This window comes from Physeter macrocephalus, chromosome 4 (genome assembly GCF_002837175.3).
Source record: "Physeter macrocephalus isolate SW-GA chromosome 4, ASM283717v5, whole genome shotgun sequence".
Classification (NCBI taxonomy): Eukaryota; Metazoa; Chordata; class Mammalia; order Artiodactyla; family Physeteridae; genus Physeter; species Physeter macrocephalus.
In genome coordinates this window covers 142,463,616-142,482,859 of record NC_041217.1, presented here as the reverse complement: position 1 = coordinate 142,482,859, position 19,244 = coordinate 142,463,616, and the positions used below count along the sequence as shown (strand labels likewise).

Genomic DNA, 19,244 nt, shown 5'->3' with positions numbered 1-19,244 from the left:
TAAACACAGCAGGAGCTTTGGAGTCAAAGGTCTGGGTCCCAGACTCTGCTCTGCTCGCTACTAGCTGTGGAACTTGGGCAAGTCACTTCACCTCTTTGAGCCTGTTGCCTCTTCAAAATGGGGTCAAGATCACCCACCCAGCAGGTTGTTGCGGGGTTACAGGAGGTAACATATGTAATGCTCTGAGCACGGTACAGGGCTTATCCTGAGTGCTCAGCAAGTTAGTCCTCTGCCCCCTTCCTCCTTCCCATGATGCCCCGGGCTGATCCTTATGGACACCAGTAATGCAGTGACACTTTGTGCAGGGCTCCTTGACCTTCCCTGAAGGGCCCTAGAGCAGTGCTCCTGGACTTCTTGTAACCACTTCTCATGTTTTCTGTGTCCTCCCCCATAAACCTCCACTTCTCACTGCTGTCATCACCCATTCTCTTTCCCTTTTGTCATCCCATGAGTTTGCAGACCAGACAGTAGTTGTTCTAACTGCTTTACATGTTAGCTAAGAGTTAAGTGTTAATTCATTGAATCTCTACAACTTTATCAACCAGGTACTGTTATTATCCATTTTATAGCTAAAAAGCTGAGGCGCAGGAAGGTGAGGTGACTTCCCAAGGGCACACTAGTAAGTGGAGGGGTGGCTTGAACCCAGGCAATAAGGCCCCAGAGGCTATTCTCTTAACCACACATTATGTCACCTCTCAAAACCGAGAACCACAACTAATAGACAGTGTGCAAACTAAGAGTTAATGGACTGAAGACTGGAGAGCAAGTCTCTTCTTTGGTGTTTCCTTTCAGAGCACACTTTCAAAATGCAAGAGCTATATGGCTAGTTGGGCTTGTTAAGGGTTATCTTCCAAAGCAGATTATATGAGACAAGGGAGAAGCACTAAATGTAGAGAGAGGTTCAAGGCAAGAAAGCCTAGTTGTTGCATCTCACCCTCTTTCTGGCTCTTAGATTAAAAAGAAAAATGGCTTGATGAGAAGAAGAATGGACAAATTCAACTTCCCAAATGGTCTGATGTTGTTTGCATGATGTAAGTGGTAGCTGTTAAATTTTGGCGGGTCAATTGAACCCACTGAGAATCTGAGAAATACAGACTCCCCTCCTAGAAAAGTACACATCTAACTTTTTGTATACAATTGTAGGGGATTCTAAGATCCATTCTTGGACATGAAACTTAGAGGTTCTTTATAGAATAGTTGTGGCCCTGAAAGTCAGAGCCTGGGGCTTGAGTTCTGATTCTTCTACTGACATTGTGTGACTTCAGGCAAGTACCTACCCTCTGAGCCTCATGTACAAATATGGAATGATCATGCCTGCCCTGCTTCTCTCACTGCAGTGGACTGTGATGATGGGTGTGGAAGGTGTGGTAAACTGCAAAGTGCTGTGTGAATGTTATCAGGGCACTGAGGTTCAGAGAAGTTACTCACCTTAAGGTCACACAGCTATTAAGTAGCAGAACCAAGTTTCAAACTGAAAGACACTGAGGTCTCTGGAATGTGTGTGTGTATGTGTGTGTGTGTGTGTGTGTGTATGTAGATCTGCCTCCAAGAATTTTAAAAAGGATCAAATGGGCCAATGTGAGTTACTCCTGGACTGAATTCAGGATTCCATGTTCCATCTGCCTGTGGGATCCAAGACTGGTTGAATGAGGGGCTGAGAGGGATGGTGGAAGTGTGCCAATCAGAGATGCTTGCTTATGACAATTAAGACCCCTTCTCACAACCAAATGAACAACTTTTATGCTTTTGGGGAAATCTGCCAGAGCTCTGCAACCTCTTTAAAACCCATCTCATTGACCAGCACACTCAACTCAGCATGTCTAGCTTTGGGAGTAGCAATTTTAATGCAACTGCAAACTTATTTTATGTTTTTAATGTCACCAATAAAATCCATAAAAGCCTGACTCCTATTCTCCTACACTGAAAAGGAAAGATTCCATAAAAGAACTCAGACTTCAGATGCTTGCAATTCAAAGACGAACACCTGTATGTCCCATAAAACTAGTGGTGCCAGAGCACGACAACATAGCAGACCAGAAAACTCCCCCAAACTGCACCTTCTGAGAGGCAGTGGGAAATTGGCAATACTTCCTTAAACCTTCAAACTGATGCTCCAAACATACAAGTGATAATCCAAGAAACACAGAGGAGTGAACTGGAATGGGGCAGGGATGACAGCAGCCCTGGAACTTCATTCCAGACAGCTGGGCATACGAACACAGAGCACATATTCTGATTGACACATTTCCGTGTCTGGAGGCAGGGATATAAAGCCCAAGGAAGTGTAAGGCTAGGAGGAAGAATTACAAAGGACTTTGCTATTTTTGTGGTGCTGGTAAGGCACTTAATGCTTTTCTTGGATCCTAACTTTATATAAGTCATTTTAATGTTGTATTTGTAAGAAAGGGCATAAAATTGCTCTGGCCTCCTGTTCTGGAGCTCAGTAGAACAGAATGGTATGAGTGAACAGTGATAATTAGCTGAGGCCTTTCCTAGCAAAGGGGCCCATAGGATAGGATTTCATGGGACTAAGCAAGAAGAACCTTCCAAGGCAGGGTTGAAAAAGGGTGTGTAAACTTCATACACATTCAAGTAGCATTTAATAACTTTTATGAAATTCGTTTCAGAGTAAAGTCTGTATTATTGGAATGCAGAAGTGAAGATGATGGGGGGAACAATATGATGATGTCAAACCCAAATTAGATGGAACAGGTTAAACATGAAAGTGAATTCAGAGTCGTGTCCCTCCAATCCCCACCCACACATTGCTGCTATTCCTGAGTATGGCCTGAGTTCGGGGTTGTGGCTTCTCCACGGCAGCTACAGAACACGGTCTCCCTGGAAAAAGAAAAGCTGGTGCCCTAGTGCATCTGTAGCATTGGAAATGACTGTCTCGTGGGGCCATTAGTTTAGGAAGGTGGGAGTGGAGCTGGACTGGAAGTGCTCAGGTTGAACGCCCCCACTTTGGGTCTCTTTTCCTTTCAGCCTCCCTGGAGAGACCCCTGGGGCCAGAGAAGGCCTCCACCAAGGCAGATGTAGCACTAGTCTGTTAGAAACACATTCTTTGAATAGAGTGTTCAGGGGAGGTCCCTGGTTGTAGTGTCAGAGAAAAGACACAAGGTGGAATTTTCCTGGCCAATGCCTACTTCTGGGCAGATGGAAAATAACCAGGCATATCTCAGGCTGTGGTTAGAGTCTTCTGAGAACCCCTTGGCTTGGGCCAGGGGGAAAAAACCCAGCACTCAGACTCTTTTGGACAAGTACAAAATGTCAAATCAGGATCCCAAACCCTAGGATAGAGACCACAGGGGACACAAAAACTGATACGGAGAAACATTTCAAGACTGAAAAGAAGTCATTGGCGGTGAAGGTATAAACAGTGCTTCCATGAACTAAACTCCAAACCCCAAATCCATAGATTAACAAGAATCCACATTTACTAAATCATCCCAAATTATTATATGCAAGTTCAGGCAACACGTGTCTTCTGAGCTAAGCCCCTAACTTTGCTCCCTTAAATATATGAAGTCAGAATTTTCAGCCATAGAATGAGATCCCTTTCATTTGAGATGGGAGTCTACCATCTAATACTGAAACATAAAAGGATGAAATAGTGGAGCCGGTTCCTTATGACAGCTGGGCTCAGAGTCCATGGGGTGGCTGATCAGATTTTGGTGACAGTCAAGGTGCTTAAAGCACCAAGTGACAAGATCCAAATGCGTGATGGAATAGAGGGAGCAGAAAGCAGGAGAGAGCTGTGTTCAGTGTACACTGATGGACCAGCAACCTGGGAGCTGGTATCCATGAGGTTCTAACTGCCCAAACGCAAACCTAACAGCAGCTTCCTGCAGCTGGGCCAGATACTGAAGTCCTGGTGCTGGTCCTCTTCACACTATCTCAACATTCACATCGCAAGCTTAAATAGTTTCTTACACTGTAATGGAACAGCAAATACCTCCTGGATGGAACCTGGGGACCCAAGGCAGGAGCAGTAAATGAATATCTTGCATATATGTCAAATGCAGTCCTCAAACACAACCTTATGTCTTAGTAAAGAAGTCAGGAAGTACCAACAAAAATGATATGTTTTTTTCCTACAACAATGTTTAATCTCCATGCCAAGAAGTCCCATTTGACCTTTTCCCCCTGCCTCTTAAAATTAGGTGACAAAGTAGAAATTCAGTCATGAAAAGAAAAAGGCAGAGGTGTATGAGCCCTGGCTCAATGAGACACATCAAATACAGAGCAGCTTGGTGTCACAGGTCAGACAGAACTGTCCCAGACACTGTGGGGAAGATGGGCACTGGAGAGGTAAAAATCCTACTTCATGATCACTCACACTTCAACAGCGCATTAGTCACTGAACGAGGGCGAGGTGAAGGGGTTAAGAGAGGCAGAGCTATAGTTCTCTACAATGAGGGCTGGGAACATATACTCGTGGATGGGAAATGTTAAGTAGCTATGTTTATTATTACTTTTTTCCAGCAATCTTGCAAGAGGCAGAAGTGTGACACTGAATTGAGTGAGACGAGCGTGTAGGTGGCTTGGCGAGGAGCCCTTCTCCTGATGCAGGCCTCTGGCTTGTCAAGGAACGGCTGGTTCCACTGCTGGGCCATGTTTACTCTTTTGCTTCAAGGAAAAGGGTTTCTTGAGGGAACAACTTTACCTCCAATAATGATTTATTTGGGTCCAGCTGGGTTACCTAAAAAGAAAGAAAACACATACTCAAAAAGACTGGAAGAAGCACTATTTTCTCTCACGGCATTCAGATCCTATCCTGCACATTGATTTTGAGCCTACTTTGCACAGCCACGGGCATTTTCACATCTCTTATCTCATTTGATCCTCAAAATAACCTGTGAGGTAGGTGTTGTTACTCCCATTTATTAGAAAAATCTTAATTTATATTTTTTTACTGTTTTTAAAATTTTTATTTATTTATTTATTTATAGCTGGGTTGGGTCTTCGTTGCTGCACGCCGGCTTTCTCTAGTTGTGGCGAGCGGGGGCTACTCTTTGTTGTGGGGCGTGGGCTTCTCATTGTGATGGCTTCTCTTGTTGTGGAGCACGGGCTCTAGGCATGCGGGCTTCAGTAGTTGTGGCACTCGGGCTCAGTAGTTGTGGCTCGTGGGCTCCAGAGCACAGGCTCATTAGTTGTGGCACACGGGCTTAGCTGCTCCGTGGCATGTGGGATCTTCCCAGACCAGGGCTCGAACCCGTGTCCCCTGCACTGGCAGGCGGATTCTTAACCACTGCACCACCAGGGAAGTCCTGTTACTCTCATTTTATAACCGAGGAAACCAGGGCTCAGAGAGGTCAAGTCTCATAGTTTAGTGGAAGAACTAGCATTTGACCTCAGGGCAGGTGGAGGCCCACTGCTTCCTGCACAGCTCAGCTTGGCCAGCAGAACAGGAGGGTCTTAGGAAAGGGTACTGGTTACCAAACAACTCACTGGCATTGCTGGGGACCCGTGTTTGCTTAACTCCTGGCAGCGGGGAGGGCCTTTTCTGCTTGGTGGGAAAGAGCTAAGCTTTGGGGGCTGATCTTCCCACTAAACATACCTGTAGTAAACTAGAGAGTGCCCATCCCGCCGTGCCCAGAGATGAGTATCTCCCCTGCTGAGGAGAGGCTCCCTAGGGAGGCATATCACAGTCTCCTTGTTGGTGGTGGTGAAGATATTTAGTTCCAAAAAATGAGTCAAGGTCATAATATGACTTTATATTTTAGAAATAAAAAAATGATTATTTTATAATATGAACTATAGAGAATAAAGCTAGACAAAATCTTCTTGGCTCATTTGGGATATGTTAATCATATAGGAACCCTACATTACGTTTATGGCCTCCTAGGTCAGGGGCAAGGATGTGATGTAGAGGTTTTCTGAATCCGAGAGTGAGAGAAAAAAAACCCCAAAATTTCCTAAAGGGAACATAAATTTTAAAAAGCTGAGAAATACTAGGACAATGGGCTTTGGAACCAGAAAGGTTCTGGTTTAAATCACAGCTGTGTTGGCTATTAGCTTTGTGGCTTTGGAGTTGGTATCAACCTTGTAGGACTGATGTGAGGATTAAGTGAGAAAAAATAAATAATTAGCACAGGGTCTGGCACAGAGCAGGTGTTCAATGAGGGCTGCCGTGTATGTGAGCAACGGTAAGGATGGACAACAGACACACAGATAAATGGACAGCTCCAAGTGTGCATGATGGGAGGCCGGGCAGTCTGCTCTGTCAGACATGTACAGGAGCTCTGGGCCCCTGGGCAGAGACTATAGCACCTGAGACGGACAATCTTGTCCTCTGCTCAACTCAAGCCACACCTAATGAGATGGCTCCACTGTCTTCTCCAGGCCGATGGGGAGGGGATGCCCTAGGGGCCTGAGTGTCACAGGCAGGCTGGCGAGCTGAAGGAGGAACACTATCTTTGACTGTATCCAGATGGAAACCTGGTATGCCCAGGAGGGTCATTAAGGAGACACATCTGCCTCCAGAAACCTCTGTGCTTATAAGGAACCCATAGCAAGGCTGCTCCACTGGTATCTCTTGGGCTTTGGGCAGATGGGCAGGCAAGGTGGTGGGGAGGGCCTAGCCTGCTGTCTGTCTTCCAATGCACCCGGGGGCAAGCTGTTGGCAAATGTTTACCCACTTCCCCAATTAACATACAACGCTCTGCTGGCTTCTGTCAACAAACAGAGCTACTCTGCCTCTGACTCGTTGGCATTTTCTGCCCAGCTGCTTCTGCTATTGTTCTTAATTAACATGCCAGAGCTCTTCCGGCATCTTCTACTTTGTTATTTGTGGTTCGTAAATATGATGTTTGCTGGGAGAAACCAAAATCATAATACTGTCAGAGCTGTGCATACTGGCAAAAAGATATGCTAGGAAGCAAATGAGGTTGGGAGGTTGGAGCCTTGGTGCCATGTTGTCAATATGCAAGGTTAGATGTTCAGAAAACACATCCAGTTTTCACTGTGTCTGAGAAAAGTTAAGTGATTTTCCCCAGTCACTTTAAGTGGGAGAGCTGGGACTTGAGAAGGAGAAAACTAGAATTTCTTGAACACCTATTACATGCCAGGCACTTTAAATATGTTATTTCATTTAATCCCTAGACAACCATGCAAGCTTGACAAAATTGAGGCTCAGCATGGTTGCCACTTGTTTAAGGCCACATAGTTAGTGAGGGTCTGTCTATACAGTATGATATTGATAGTAAAAAAGAGTGAAGCAACTAAGATTTAAACTCTAGCTCTGTTACTTACTACCTATATGACCTTGATGATGTAATACAACCTGAGAGCCTCAGTTTCCCCACCTGTAAGATGGGAATAATCAGTTTCTCTTTTATAGGCTGTGCTAGTTAAATGGAATAATGTTGATGAAGGCTCTGGTACAGAGACTGAACCAGTAAGTGCTCAGCTGGTAGCAGCCATTACTGGCTGGAGTGTTGCCTTGGGTAGGGCCCTAGTCTGTCTAACTTCAGCTGGAGCTCTTTCCCCAAAGTCTCCGGGAGCCCAGGCCTGCACTAGGCTGTCTCTCTTATTTCCATCTTGCTGCTCAGCAGAAGGGCTCCCTTTTCCCTGATAGGGTAATGTCTCAATATCTGGAGATCCCCTTCTATAGCTTCAGTGGGGCTGTGCCATCAGTGGACTGCTTCACATTAAAGATGGTTTTGTTGGGGCTGCTCCCTCTGGTGCCCCATATCACAAGCAATTTTTTTCTTTGAAGGTCATTTCAGACAGAAATTTAAAGTGAACAAGGACAATTTTTGTTTCCATTCTCATCTGCCTGGAGTGGACAGAGAGACTGTAGGGAACCTAGGGAGATGCAGGACACTATATTGTGAGTGGCCATATTGTGAAACGATCCTGCAGTGTTCTGGGCCCCATTCAGGAAGGATGGGGAGTGTGCCAGGAGGGACCTCCTGTTAGAGAGAAGCCTAAAAACCATGTTTTCTAAGACACATCTGAAAAATGGGATATGTCTTCCTGAGAGAGGGCACTGCTCCTATAGGGGCAGGGAGAGGGCTGTGTCAGCCCTCTCTGAATGTCTGAAGGGCTGGCAAGTAGGACAGGTAGACAGAGCAGATGTGTTCTCTGCAGTTCCAGTGGGCAGAGCTGAGACTGGTGAGGTAAAATTGTAGGGGAGCAGAACTCAGCTGGTCAGAAAAAACTTTTTCACAGAGCAGCAGCTGCTGGTGTGGCTACTACTTCTCTTTCTTTCACCTTTCTTCCTTCCCCTCCTGTCTTGTATTTTCTTTTTGTTCTTCTTCATCATCATCATATGGTAGCAACCATCAATTACAGTGGACCCATGAACAACCTGGGGGTTAGGGGCACCACCCCTCCAAGCAGTTGAAAATCACATATAACTTATAGTCGGCCCTCCATATACGCAGTTCTTCCATATTGGTGGTTCCTCTGTACGCGGGGTTCCACATCCAAGATTCAACCGACTACGAATGGTGTAGTACTGTAGTATTTATTACTGAAAAAAATCCACATGTAAGCGGACCTGCATAGTTCAAATCCATGTTGTTCAAGGGCCAGTCGTATTTAGTGCCTTCCGTGTAGCTGGAACCATGCTAAGTACTTTATATAAAATACCTTAACTAGTCCTCAAAACAGCCAAACGAAGTATGTATTATTGCCATTTTAAAGTTGAAGATACCATGGGTTATCTTGCTCAAGGTTGCAGATAGAATAAGGTTTAAAACTCAATCCATCTGACTCCAAAGCTCATGATAACCAGAGTGCTTCTGGCCTACATGTTGACAGGCTACCTTGGGAAAATAAAGGGGTAGGGAGGGGAGAGGTGAGGGCATTCTCTGCTGTCCCTAGAAGCATTCAAATAGGGGCTTATTTGTGGAAGAAGATCATGATGATAAAGCTAACATTTATTGAGCATTTAATTTGTACCAGGCATATTCCAAGCACTTAACATTTATAAAAGAATTTAATTTTCATAATAACCCTCTGACATAGGTATAATTATTATTCCCATTTTATAGATGAGGAAACTGAGCCATGGAACAAATTAAAAACTTGCTCAAGGTCTCAAAGTTGTTAAGGGCAGAGCCAGAATGTGAATCATAGCAGTCTAGCTTTGGAATCCATAGGTTTAACTACTGGACTATTTTGCCAGAGGTGCTGCTAAGAGTAGAGTCCACACAGAGAAAGAAGTTGGATGAGATGACCCTGAGGTTGTTTTCTAACCAAGCTTCTAGGACATAAGATCTTCACTTTAAGAATGGCAAAAGGTCAAGGGTCAAGGAAAAAATCCTGAAATGTTTATAAAATACGAATACAGAAACGCAATCTGAGCTTATGTTCTGCCATTTACTTGGGATTTTACTGAATTATTGACTTTCTAAATCAACAGAGAAACCCACCCTTTGGGACCCCCTGGGGGGAGGAGGGGCATTCTCAGATAAGAGGTATGGCCTAACTTTGTCTATGTTAGAAAAGGAAAGTCAACCTTCTTGACATTTTATTCATTATACAATACTTAGGAAACCTAAGTATTTTAGCAAATTGGCTTTGTGAAACTTGTCTATGTTAACAAAAATGGGACATGTTCTTTGCCAAAGAGAGTTATTCTTTTCTAGGTCCCTTTTCTCAGCAGTTCGAACTTTTCATGTACATCGTACTTCTATTATTTCCCAGGGCTTCAATTTTTTTTTTTTTTTTTTTTTTTTTTTGTGGTACGCGGGCCTCTCACTGTTGTGGCCTCTCCCGTTGCGGAGCACAGGCTCCGGACGCGCAGGCTCAGCGGCCATGGCTCACGGGCCCAGCCACTCCGCGGCATGTGGGATCTTCCCGGACCGGGGCACGAACCCGCGTCCCCTGCATCGGCAGGCGGACTCTCAACCACTGTGCCACCAAGGGAAGCCCTGGGCTTCAGTTTTGTTTTTTGTTTTTTTCCCTGAAAAAGTATAACATTGCTGCTGAGAAAAATGTTAATCAATGTGACAGATTCTCATTCTTAGGCCACTCACTCTGAGAGAGTCCCAGAATGTTAGGGTGGGAAAGCTCCTTGAATCCCATATAGTCCAACCCCTTCATTTCACAAGTGGGCAACCTGAGGCTCAGAGAGGTCAAGTGACTTGGCCCTGATCACACAGTTGATAAGTTCAGTATTCTACCCGTTTCTGACTTGTTTTGGGGTTCTTTCTAGTCGCACTATTCTGCTTCTCACTTAAAAAAAAATACCTGAGCAGAAATATAACACTACTACTAGGCTGGTAGCTACTTGAGGGCAGGAGCTGAGTAATACTAAAAATAACAGTAGCAGCAATATATGAATAGTACTTTATAGTTTGTAAGATATTTACACAAACATTAAATCACAATCTTGTAGGGTCGGTATTATTATCAATCCTTTTTATTTTATTTAATTTTGCTAAGGTAAGCTTTTATTTTGAAATTGAATAAAGGAAAGTCTACTCTAATATTTTCACATTTAGAAAAAAATGCTAGGTTCAACAACTGATTTTGGAATTGAACATCTGCATGCAAAAAAATGAATCTAGATGCGCAGACCTTACAGCCTTCACAAAAATTAACTCGAAATGGATGTAGACTTAAATGTAAAACACAAATCTATAAAATTCCTAGAAGATAACATAGGAAAAAATCTAGATGACCTTGGGTAAGGTGATGGCTTTTTGGATACAACACCAAAGGCACAATTCATGAAAGAAATAATTGAGAAGCTAAACGTCATTAAAATTAAAAACTTTCCCAAAGAACTCTCAGGAGAATGAGAAGACAAGACACAGACCAGGGGAATATATTTGCAAAAGACACACCTGATAAAGAGCTATTATCCAAAATATACAAAGGGACTTCCCTGGTGGCGCACTAGATAAGAATCTGCCTGCCAATGCAGGGGACACGGGTTTGATCCCTGGTCCGGGAAGATCCCACATGCTGAGGAGCAACTAAGCCCGTGCGCCACCACTACTGAGCCTGCGCTCTAGAGCCCGTGTGCCACAACTACTGAAGCCCTTGTGCCACAACTACTGAAGCCCGCACACCTAGAGCCCATGCTCCGCAACAAGAGAAGCTACCACAATGAGAAGCCTGCGCACTGCAACGAAGAGTAGCCCCCGCTCGCCACAACTGGAGAAAGCCTGCGTGCAGCAACAAAGACCCAACACAGCCAAAAATAAATAAATAAATAAATTTATTTTTAAAAAAGGAAAAAAAATATATATATATACACAAAGAACTCCTAAAACTCAACAATAAGAAAATGAACAACGCAATTAAAAAATGGGCTGAAGACCTTAAAGACACCTCATTAAAGAGGATCTACAGATGGCAAATAAACATATGAAAAGATGCTCCTCCACATCATATGCCATCAGGGAAATGCAAATTAAAACGAGATACCACCACACACCTATTAGAATGGCCAAAATCCAGAACACTGACAACACCAAATGCTGACACTCATATATTGCTAGTGGGAATGCAAAATGGCATAGCCACTTTGGAAGACAGTTTGGTGGTTTCTTACCAAATTAACCATATTTTTACTACATAATTCAGTAATCGCACTCCTTGGTATTCACCCAAAGAAGCTGAAAACCTAAGGTCCACAACAAAACCTGCACACAGACGTTTAATAAGCACCTTTATTCACAACTGCCAAAACTTGGAAGCAACCAAGATGTCCTGCAGTAGGTGAATGGATAAGTAAACTGGAACATCCAGACAACGAAATATTATTCAGTGCTAACAAGCTTTCAAAGTACTCTCACATATATTATCTAAACCTTAGAGCTATCCTAAGAGATTGGACTAATTTATCCTCATTTCTGCAGATGAGAACACCAAAACTCAAATAGGGACATACTTACACGTGGTCATACAGCTAGAAATTGGTGGAGCTCAGGTCTTCTCACTCAAATCCTGAGCTCCTTCTACTCTATGAGGCAGCACAAATGCTGCATATGTAAATTCCCATATTATAGTAAAGCTGAATATATCTGCCCTTGGTTTTGTTCAAAATTAGCATTTACTTTAAACTTGGGAGAACAACTAATCTTTTTGGTAAGCTATGAGTAACGTATTTTGTTAGTTATTTTGTTATAAAACATGCATATTAAATATTACAAGTCTAAAAAATAATTGTTAATGTCATCACTACCAAAAAAGTTACCATTTGTTTGGCATTTTATAAGTGCCAGGAACTATACAAGTTGTTCTATATATTACCTAATTAAATGGTCACAACAATCCTATGAGATAAGTACTCCTATTATTCTCATTTTATAGATGAATTCTCTGAGGTCAAAAATGGTTAAGGGACTTGCCCGAGTAGGTAGGTAGGAAAGATAATGCTGGAATTTGCACCCAGGTTTGTGAGCGTTTAGCCTGTATCTGATGCACTGCCCTTCACTGCCTCTTAACCTCTGATCCTACTTCTAAACAGGGGATAGTTAATGTGACTAAAAGGCTTTCCCTTGGCCATAAAGAAAGCAGGCATTCTGCAGCTGTCCTGGCTCATGTCCCTGTTGTGGCACAGGCTTGGCTGTTCCCCACAGGAACATAGGCCATCTTTCATTACTGTCAACTTGGTTCTAATAGCTAATTGTCCATTTTCTTTAAACACCTTTTGATGAGCTGGGAATCCTTAAAGAGGGCAGTTACACCCACAAAGTATCAGAGGGAGAATTTAAGAGCCAACTTGCTGGTCATGTGCTGATCAGGGTGTGAAAAGGCTTTGGTAACTATAAAGTCTTTTGCCAACATAAGGGATTGATCATCATCATTATCCACAACACCAGTTGTAGCACCTACCAATTTCTCCTCTACATTTGCTGCAGGTGGTAATGCAACCCCAAAAAGAACTTCCAATCTGGAAGGGTCCCATTATGGAACTACACTCTGGCTTATTTACATCCCAGCTTCTGGTGTAGTTTCTGGACCAATCTGCCTCATTGGATCACAGACAAGCAGTGGCACTGGGGTGAGGGTTTCCAGGAAACAGTGTCACATGCTATTCTTTCCATTATTAAAGTGCGGTAGAACAGCTAGGGTGCTAGAAAGTGAGGTTGGGTGGGTCTTCTGTGGCTGCAAAGCACAGGATGCCTCTATGACATTTTCTTTCCTTGACTTTTTTTTTTTTTAATTTTAAAATTAATTTAATTAATTAATTTATTTATTTATTGGCTGTGTTTGGTCTTCATTGCTGCACATAGGCTTTCTCTAGTTGTGGCGAGCGGGGGCTACTCTTTTTTGCGGTGCGTGGGGTGCTTCTCATGGCGGCAGCTTCTCGTTGCAGAGCACAGGCTCTAGGTGCGCGGGCTTCAGTAGTTGTGGCTCGCAGGCTCTAGAGTGCAGCAGGCTCAGTAGCTATGGTGCATGGGCTTAGTTGCTCTGCGGCATGTGGGATCTTCCTGGACCAGGGATGGAACCCGTGTCCCCTGCATTGGCAGGAGGATTCTTAACCACTGCGCCACCAGGAAAATCCCTTTCCTTAACTTTTTTAGTTGGGAAGAAGGGAGAATGAAAGAAAAGTTAAAGGAAGAACAAAGGGAGAGAAAACTAAGGCGTAGGCTGCCCTGTCTGTTCTTTGTTTTATCATATTATAATAATGATAACAACAGTTAACATTTATTGGGGGGACTTCCCTGGTGGTCCAGAGGTAAAGAATCCGCCTTCCAATGCAGGGGACGTGGGTTTGATCCCTGGTCAGGGAAGTTAATATCCCACACGTCACGGGGCATCTAAGCCCGTGCGCCACAACTACTGAGCTCGCATGCCTCAATGAAGATCCCGTGTGCCGCAACTAAGACCCTATGCAGCCAAAAAAATAAAGAAAAAAAAATTGTTACGTAAAAAAACAAACAAACCAGACTTCCCTGGTGGTGCAGTGGTTAAGAATCCGCCTGCCAATGCAGGGGACACAGGTTCGAGCCCTGGTCCGGGAAGATCCCACATGCCACGGAGCAACTAAGTCTGTGTGCCACAACTACTGAGCCTGCGCTCTAGAGCCCGCGAACCACAACTACTGAGCGTGTGGACGCCACATCTACTGAAGTGTGCATACCTAGAGCCTGTGCTCCACAACAAGAGAAGCCACGGCAATGAGAAGCCTGAGCACCACAACGAAGAGTAGCCCCCACTCCCACAACTAGAGAAAGACCGCGCAGAGCAACAAAGACCCAATGCAGCCAAAAATAAATAAATTAAAAAAAAACACCAAAACATTTATTAGGTGCTAGGTGCTAACTGTTCCAAGTATTTTATAAGTACTACACAACCCTATGAGGGAGGTACTATTACCTCCACTTTAAAAATGAGGAATAGAAGCTCAGAGAGATTATATAACCTGCCTAAGATTGCACAGGCAGGAAGTGACAGAGCAAGGATTTAAAACTAGGTCTGGCTCCAAAGTCTGTTTTCTTAACCACCACACTAGATACTTTTAGTACTGTAGTCATACACTAGACTATTTATTCTAAGTCTCTTCCTTGGAAAGACTATGCCTTCATGTAACTGAAGCATATACCTCCCCACAACAAAGTATATTACTACCTCGGGCATTTGGGGAAATTTCACTCATCTAGCTCCTCAATTATCACAGACCTAGTGATTGTTAGAGCTGGAGGGGTCTTTAGAGGTCATCTCTGTAACAGATGGGGAAAGAAAAGCCCAGTGAGTGGAAAGAACTTACCCAATGTTTCTCAGCACTCATGGCAGATCTGGGACCAAATCTGGAGTCTTCATTCCCAGCCTGTGCCTTTAGATGGGCTGTTAAATGAGGATACCAATTCTAAAGTGTTGCTAATGTCACAACGGCCTCAAACTTGGCACATTGTCAGGGAGATCCTAGGCACCAAACAAAAAATGTGACGCCTTCCTTGCACTGGTATCCCTGATGGTGGTTTTGGTCACTATACGAGTTTTTTTTTTCAAGTGAAAGCAGGTTTATTGAGAGAGACACATATTCCAAGGGCAGAATGCAGTCCATCTCATAAGGCGAGAGCAGCCTGGTCACTATACTATTAAACAATGTTAGTGGGGAAGGCCCAGAGGGAACAGAGGGACTTCTATCAAGAAGGGTAGGGTGGGGCGGAAAGCCTCTTTAGTCTAGAAACACAAGAAGATCGAAGTCCTGTCCCTCTTGGGCTCTGGAAGACACAACTTCAAGTAACTAAGAGGAAGTCCTGCTTTACAGAGTGGTTTGCAAGCTCACTGTTTCTGAAAGCTTAATAAACAGGGTATAGGCAAATCATGAGTGAGGATTCTGGAGTGTGGCAACAGAAATCTAGTGCAGATCAGCCCTAGTGGTGTGCCACTTACAGGTGTACCACGATACTGGTCTCATCTCTCAAAGAAGCCAGAATCCTCAGGGCTGAGTTGCCTTTGACCCTGAGCAACCTGGTATGATTACCCCAATGACGCACACAAACATTTTCAGTGTGTGTGATGATCTGACACAGGCTGGGAAGCAATGATCGAGGGGACATGCCTCACTTTCAGAGGCTGGTATCATGGAAGATAGCTGGGCTCTTGTATAAAAGGCTCCGAGGACGCCTCTGTTAAAAGATTGGTCCACAACACTAACCATTGTGTTTGGAACAGGACACTAAGAGACAAATGAAAGGAGAGAAACCTGTTAACCGGTCAGGTTAGAACTGCTACTTCAGCTTAAAAACCCTCTGAGAAACCGTGATTATTGTTTGCCCCAGATCACCGGTAGACATGGATTAAATGCTAATTAGGGAGGCAGTAAGAAAAAGTTCTGGTGGATTTTGAATCTTGGCTCTGCATGAATACTCCTGAGCAAGTGATTTAACCTCCAGAAGACCCAAATTTCTCATCCGTGATGACAACATCATTCAACACCCAATAAGCTCTAATACATCATTTTTCTCTGGGTCTCTCCTGACACTCGAGAGAGAGTTGAACAAAGTATCTGAGCCTGCCTCTCTCCTACTCAAAACTCTTACATGATTCTTTACTACAACAGGATAATTCCCTTTTGCTTTGACCTCATTTCCCCCAATTTGTAAATGGGTGGTGTTTCTGGCTAGGCTCATAACACATCTGTAGTGGAAGACATGGCCAGCAAGATAGTTTGGAGATAGATTGTGAAGGGCTAAAATGCCTTATTATGTTTAGTTTAAACTTCCGGAAAAAACCTTTCTCCCTGCCTTCAGAGAGATCTGAAATGGCATACTAGATGTACTCCTCAGGCAGAGTAGCTGGGGAGAAAGTAAGCATTTTGAATGCATTTTAATACTCAAGCAGGGCCATGCGAGCTGATGCGTGCGTAACTCTGAACGCAAACACCGCTCAAGAGCTGGAGCTTTGAACAGGAGTTAAAAGAGTTGAGTCCCTAACGACATACAAAAGACTTGTTGGTGTGATTTATTCTGATGTATTTACTTATCCAATTACCAAAACAGCAGGAGATCATTAAATTTTCTAGTTACCAGATGCAGCACGTTCAATATCTTAAATGTTACCAAGGCTCTCTCTGAGCTATTTTGATATTACATTTCACCCACCCAAAGCTTATGAAACTGGAAGGCAGGAATCATGAACAGAGCAGGTGTTTTCTTTGAAGGTTGGTCCAGTGGGCGCCTGTACTATGCCAAACTTATACCAGCTCCCAAACTCGTGGATTTAAGGAAAAGTACCGTGATAAGAAACAAAAGTATTTAGGAGAGAAGATGTTAAGAAAGTGGTACTTGAGGGTGGCTGGAGATATGCATTTTACCTGACCAGGAATTTCTTCATGCTTGTTTCCTATCAGTTCGGTCCTGATGTCCACAGAAGGTCAGGCCTCAGAGCAGAGGAGGAGAGAAGGGAATAAGCACCCTCTGAGTGACCACACACCTGGCTCCTAACCCTAGCATACTATTTCTGACCAACTGTGTGATCATGAAAAAGTCACCTTTCCTCCTCTGAGTTTCCTTGTTTGTTTAACAAGGATGTTGACATCTGATGCACCACCTTATGGGCCTGCAATGAGCATCATCACAGCCTGTCATCATGCAAACATCTCCTGGATAAGACTGAATAGCTTAAAGGCAGGACTGTTTCCTGTATCCCCAACATCCAGCAAAGAATCTGGTGCATTATATGCTCTCATAAGTGCTTGTTGAAAAAATGATCAAACCAGAGAATGTACATCATGGAACATCAAAAAATACAGAGCAAACCTTTATTAACATTTTAGGAGTAAGTCACAAAATAGACATTTATTCTATTTTCTTTCGAAAAAAAAATCAAATAAGCAAAATCTGGGCCTAAACTTTTTGAAAGGGTGGTGGTGGCTTGGCCCCAACATTCTTTACTATTTTGATCTCTAAATACTATCCCCTCAAAGATCTTATGCTCCAGTTGACCAGAGCAGTTTGCTATTCCCCATTTATGTCTCGTGCTTCTCTTCTCTGAACCTTTGCTTATGTTGTTTCCACCACTGGACTGTCCTTTCCGCCCAGTTCTACCTGTTGAAAACTTACACATCCTTCAAAGCTCAGCTCAACTGCTACTTCTCCCCTGAAACCAGGCCTAAGTGATGGGGCATCTTCTCCAATTCACTGGGCCATGGATCCTGTGACAAAGGGACCATACATGTTCACTGTGGTCTCTCCATCATATTTTTATTCCACTGCCCTGCATGCGGCCAATTCATATTTGCTTAACTGATACCTTTGCTTCCCCTTACGCTTCTCAGACAAGGTGGCTTAAAGGTCTGCTGGCAGACTCAAGGTCAGTGTTTAAACTGGAAAACAGGCACCGGCAATGCCAACCTTGTCCTTTGTTAAAATAATACTCCTATACTTTGACCAGGCAAGGCAACCCATTTCTGGGGACCTACCCCAAAGGATCGGCTACAGTCTCATACTGAGTTATCTGTCTGTTCTCTCACGTTATTTTGCAATTGTCTATGAGTCTGTCTCTCCAGTTACACTGAATTCCGAGGGCATAAATGAGGTCTTATTGGCTATCTATCCCCAGGGCCTACTATACTGCTGGAAACAGTATGAATTCAACAAATATTTGCTGAAAGACTGACCTACTGAATGACTGAGTGGAGGCTCCCCACTCCTCCCTAAAGCCTCCACCGACCCAAAGTCAAAAGAAGCCATAGCCCCAGACCTCTTCCTGTAGCCTCACTCCTATGGCAGGCAGAGCCTGCCAGTGATACCATCAACAGGTCACCCAGGCAAGTCCTCTAGCTCTGGACTCTCTCTGGCCCTTACCTCAGTCAGCCCTGCTGCACAGACACAGGGACTGAAAATAAGTTTGCATCAGTTGCCCTTTCAGAAGGGACAGATTTTTCCCTGTCTATTTAAACTGCTGTTGGAATTGGATAATTAGAAGGATTTAAAAAAATCTTTAATACTCTAAACAGAGAAAACTGGTTCTGAATTATTAAGCAACGTTTTCAATGCATTTGAATAACCTGAAATGACTTAACTGCCACCTGATCCTAAGCTCTGGCTCAGATAAATAAATGTGAAATATTGTCAAAGCCCCAGCTTATAGGAGCTGCCAGCTACAGTAAATAAAAGCTTAAGTCCCCATAAACTGCCTGGGACAGAGACATTCTCATATAAAAGGAGTGAGAGAAGATGATCTTAAATAAAGCCAGTAGGACGACGGGGAAGCCAATGGTTTTGTTTTAGTTTTCAGAAGAGAGTTGTCAATGGAGCAGGTATTATCTATATCCAGGTCATTTAATTATAGAATCACATAGTATCAGAGCTGACAGAAGATTAAGAAAGCACTTATCTTAATCTCTTCATATTTCAGATGAGGAAAACAGGACCCAGAGAAGTATGTACCTTCCTTGAGATCACACAACAAATGGCTGGAAGAGTAAAAATTCTGTCCTAGGTTGCCTGGCTCCCAGCTTAGTACCCTCTCCACTACATTCTTCTGAGAATGTCCTGCTGGAGATGTCAAAATAAGAGGCTGACAACTGGCTGTTCAGAAACATCTGAAATATCTTTTTCTATCCCCTCACTTTCAATCTATGCGCGTCCTTTGTCCTAAAGTGGGTCTCTTGTAGGCAGCATATTGTAGGATCTTGCTGGAGGTTCCTTAAAAAACTAAAAGTAGAGTTACCATATGACCCAGCAATCCCACTCCTGAGCATATATCTGGAAAAGATGAAAACTGTAATTCGAAAAGATGCACCCCAATGTTCATATAGCAGCAGTGTTTACAATAGCAAGACATGGAAGGAACTTAAGTGTCCACTGACAGATGAATGGATA

The 19,244-nt window shown here is 43.6% G+C and overlaps 1 protein-coding gene across 1 annotated transcript in view; it reads right to left on the bottom strand.

The window, feature by feature from the left end:
• Nucleotides 1-4,442: 4,442 nt before the first annotated feature.
• FAF1 (Fas associated factor 1) overlaps nt 4,443-19,244 on the bottom strand; it is a 534,086-nt gene continuing 519,284 nt past the window's right edge. The window contains exon 19 of the mRNA XM_024119653.3: nt 4,443-4,702. Coding sequence (XP_023975421.1) covers nt 4,619-4,702 — 84 coding nt within the window. The 3' untranslated portion in view covers nt 4,443-4,618. The remainder of the gene's footprint in view (nt 4,703-19,244) is intronic.